This window comes from Palaemon carinicauda, chromosome 18, assembly GCF_036898095.1.
Source record: "Palaemon carinicauda isolate YSFRI2023 chromosome 18, ASM3689809v2, whole genome shotgun sequence".
Classification (NCBI taxonomy): domain Eukaryota; kingdom Metazoa; phylum Arthropoda; class Malacostraca; order Decapoda; family Palaemonidae; genus Palaemon; species Palaemon carinicauda.
This window is the reverse complement of record NC_090742.1, coordinates 38,238,068-38,240,567: the sequence shown is the minus strand read 5'-3', so window position 1 is coordinate 38,240,567 and position 2,500 is coordinate 38,238,068. Positions and strand designations below refer to the sequence as shown.

The 2,500-nt window shown below is 33.6% G+C and overlaps 1 protein-coding gene across 5 annotated transcripts in view; it reads right to left on the bottom strand.

Moving 5' to 3' along the window:
* LOC137657050 (glutamate receptor ionotropic, kainate 2-like) overlaps nt 1-2,500 on the bottom strand; it is a 229,407-nt gene that overhangs the window by 42,571 nt on the left and 184,336 nt on the right. For all 5 annotated transcript variants that reach the window (XM_068391412.1, XM_068391413.1, XM_068391411.1 and 2 more), the window contains one exon: nt 1,916-2,019. In XM_068391412.1, coding sequence (XP_068247513.1) covers nt 1,916-2,019 — 104 coding nt within the window. The remainder of the gene's footprint in view (nt 1-1,915; nt 2,020-2,500) is intronic.

Here is a 2,500-nt window from a genome sequence, read left to right as displayed (position 1 = left end):
AGAAACCAATAGATTAACAAACTACGAAAGTTTGCGAGAGTGGACTGGCATAGAAAGACTATAAACAGAATAAGTGGAGGGACATGTCTGAGGCCTTTCTTCTGCAGTGGACTAGTAATAGATGATGATGATGATGATGATGATGGTTATGATGAATATCCATCAGTGGGATAGGTGATACTGGCTCTTTTGGCCAACTTGTCGAGGGATATTTTGTGGTATTTGGCTCAGGTGGACATCCAGAAAACACTTTCCACATTAAGCTTGTTTCTTTTCTTTGTTTTGATTCCAACTAATGCTGAAAGCACTACTTCACAAGTAAGTAGAAGAAAAGATGAGAATTACTAAGGATTCGCGGACTGTTTTTCTGATAAATTGAAAGATTTGAAACGAAAATTTAACTTATAGTTTAAATTTTTGGCATGTTTTTAGATAATTAGAAAACACATGGAAGCAATGAAAGCGCATTTTGGCAATTTTCTAATTAATATCACGAATGGAAAAAATAAAAGGCAACATCTGGCAACTCTGCCTCCGCCTCCCATGAAAGCTTCTGGTGACCCTGAACTAGAAGATATTCTACCAACTCGGGAAAAATTAACTGCAAAATGGAAACTTAGTTGAATAAAAAAAAAATAATTAGCAATTTGTAAAGATTAACGAATCAGGTAAACAATTAACCTAGGGTCGTTCATAAAAAAATGGATTAACCCAGTTCAGTCCCTAAGAGTAACTAATGAAGTTCTTTAAACAGTACAGTAGACTTTCAGCACGAAATTTATAGCTCAAAATAGGTAGTTGAATAATGGCAGTAATCGTAGTAATAAGAGTCCTATAGAGGTTAAGAGCTTGAGTCAAAGTAACGTTATATTCATCGATCCTTGTATATAACGTTCTTTCTTTTGTAACATGATTTTAAATGCGTCTACTTGAGTTGTCTGGCTGACTAATCTTTAAGTAAAACATACGAAGGAAAGCTTTCAGAGTGGCACGGAAAAGTTGTTAAAGCGTTACAATCGAGCAAGCATTACTCTTTCCACGAACTGCAATGACACTGTTAGCCATTCTATCATCATCATCATCATCTCCTCCTACGGCCATTGACGCAAAGGGCCATACTGTAATGGTTAGATGTTCTTATAATATTCAATCAACAGTTAAATTTGATGTACTGTATATATTCATAGCCATAGTGCAATGATATTTTAGTTTCATGAGAGATCTAGCGTACACGCCGACGCATGCAAATTATGCGCACGCGCGCACACATCTATTTATTTATCTATCTATCTATCTATATATATATATATATATATATATATATATATATATATATATATATATATATATATATAGGCTATACACACACACACATATATATATATATATATATATATATATATATATATATATATATATATATATCAATTGATATTAATATGTATATAACTCTTATCTGAGCGCACTTTCGATTTAGCCGATACATCTAATATCGATACATTTACATAAAGGCCTCAGATATTCTATAAAGAAAAATATATTGAACATGATACTTCGCCTCTGTGATAAGGATGTTGAATGTGAACAAAAGAAAGCCTTTGTAAGATATCAAGCGTATGCATGCATAATCATATTTAAATTATGTCAAGAAATATTTGTGTGTTAGGTAGTCTCTTGGAATAAGGAGAGGGAGTCAAGAAGCTCTTGCTTGTATAGGAAGCTCGGTGAAATGCCGGAACGGTGGTGTTTAAAGAATTTCAAAATGCTGGGGAAAAACAAGACTACAAAGCAGAAGGGGGATAAAAAAAGTGTTTATACAAGCAATGGCAGCGATTTGGAAGCCTATTAGCATGTGAAGGATGTGGCAGTGACTGTTACCGTCTCCGGAGCAAGACAACATGGTATAACTACTTACGTGAAGTTGAGAATCTTGCTCATGAGGTTGAAACTGTCTCCCATGAGTCCACCGATGACGATGTTGCCATTTTCGTCGACGGTGTTGTCGGTAAAAGGCTGCCACTGAAATGATTATTATAAATCTTAGCCTCTCTTTTTAATTATTATTATTATTATTACTTGCTAAGCTACAACCATAGTTGGAAAAGCAGGATGCTATAAGCCCAAGGAAAGGAAAAATAAAATCTTTTAAGAACTAACAACATTAAAATAAATATCCCTTATATAAACTATAAAAACCTTAACAAAACAAGATGAAGAAGTATCAGATAGAATAGTGTGCCCGAGTGTACTCTCAAGCAAGAAAATCTAGCTAAATCGGATAAACAGACCTTTGAAATTAAAATCCTTCTAAATATCAAGGTTTTAAAGAGCCATTTATTTATTGATACATATAAGAGCAAGCGTTTATCCAATCAAGACAATAAATGGAAAAAATGCAGAAATCAGAACGAAGTATTTACTTTACAACACTCAATTGCAGATATTTTAGTATTTCGTTTACATTTTCATCTACAGCCAGACAGAACATTTTCAAAAACTA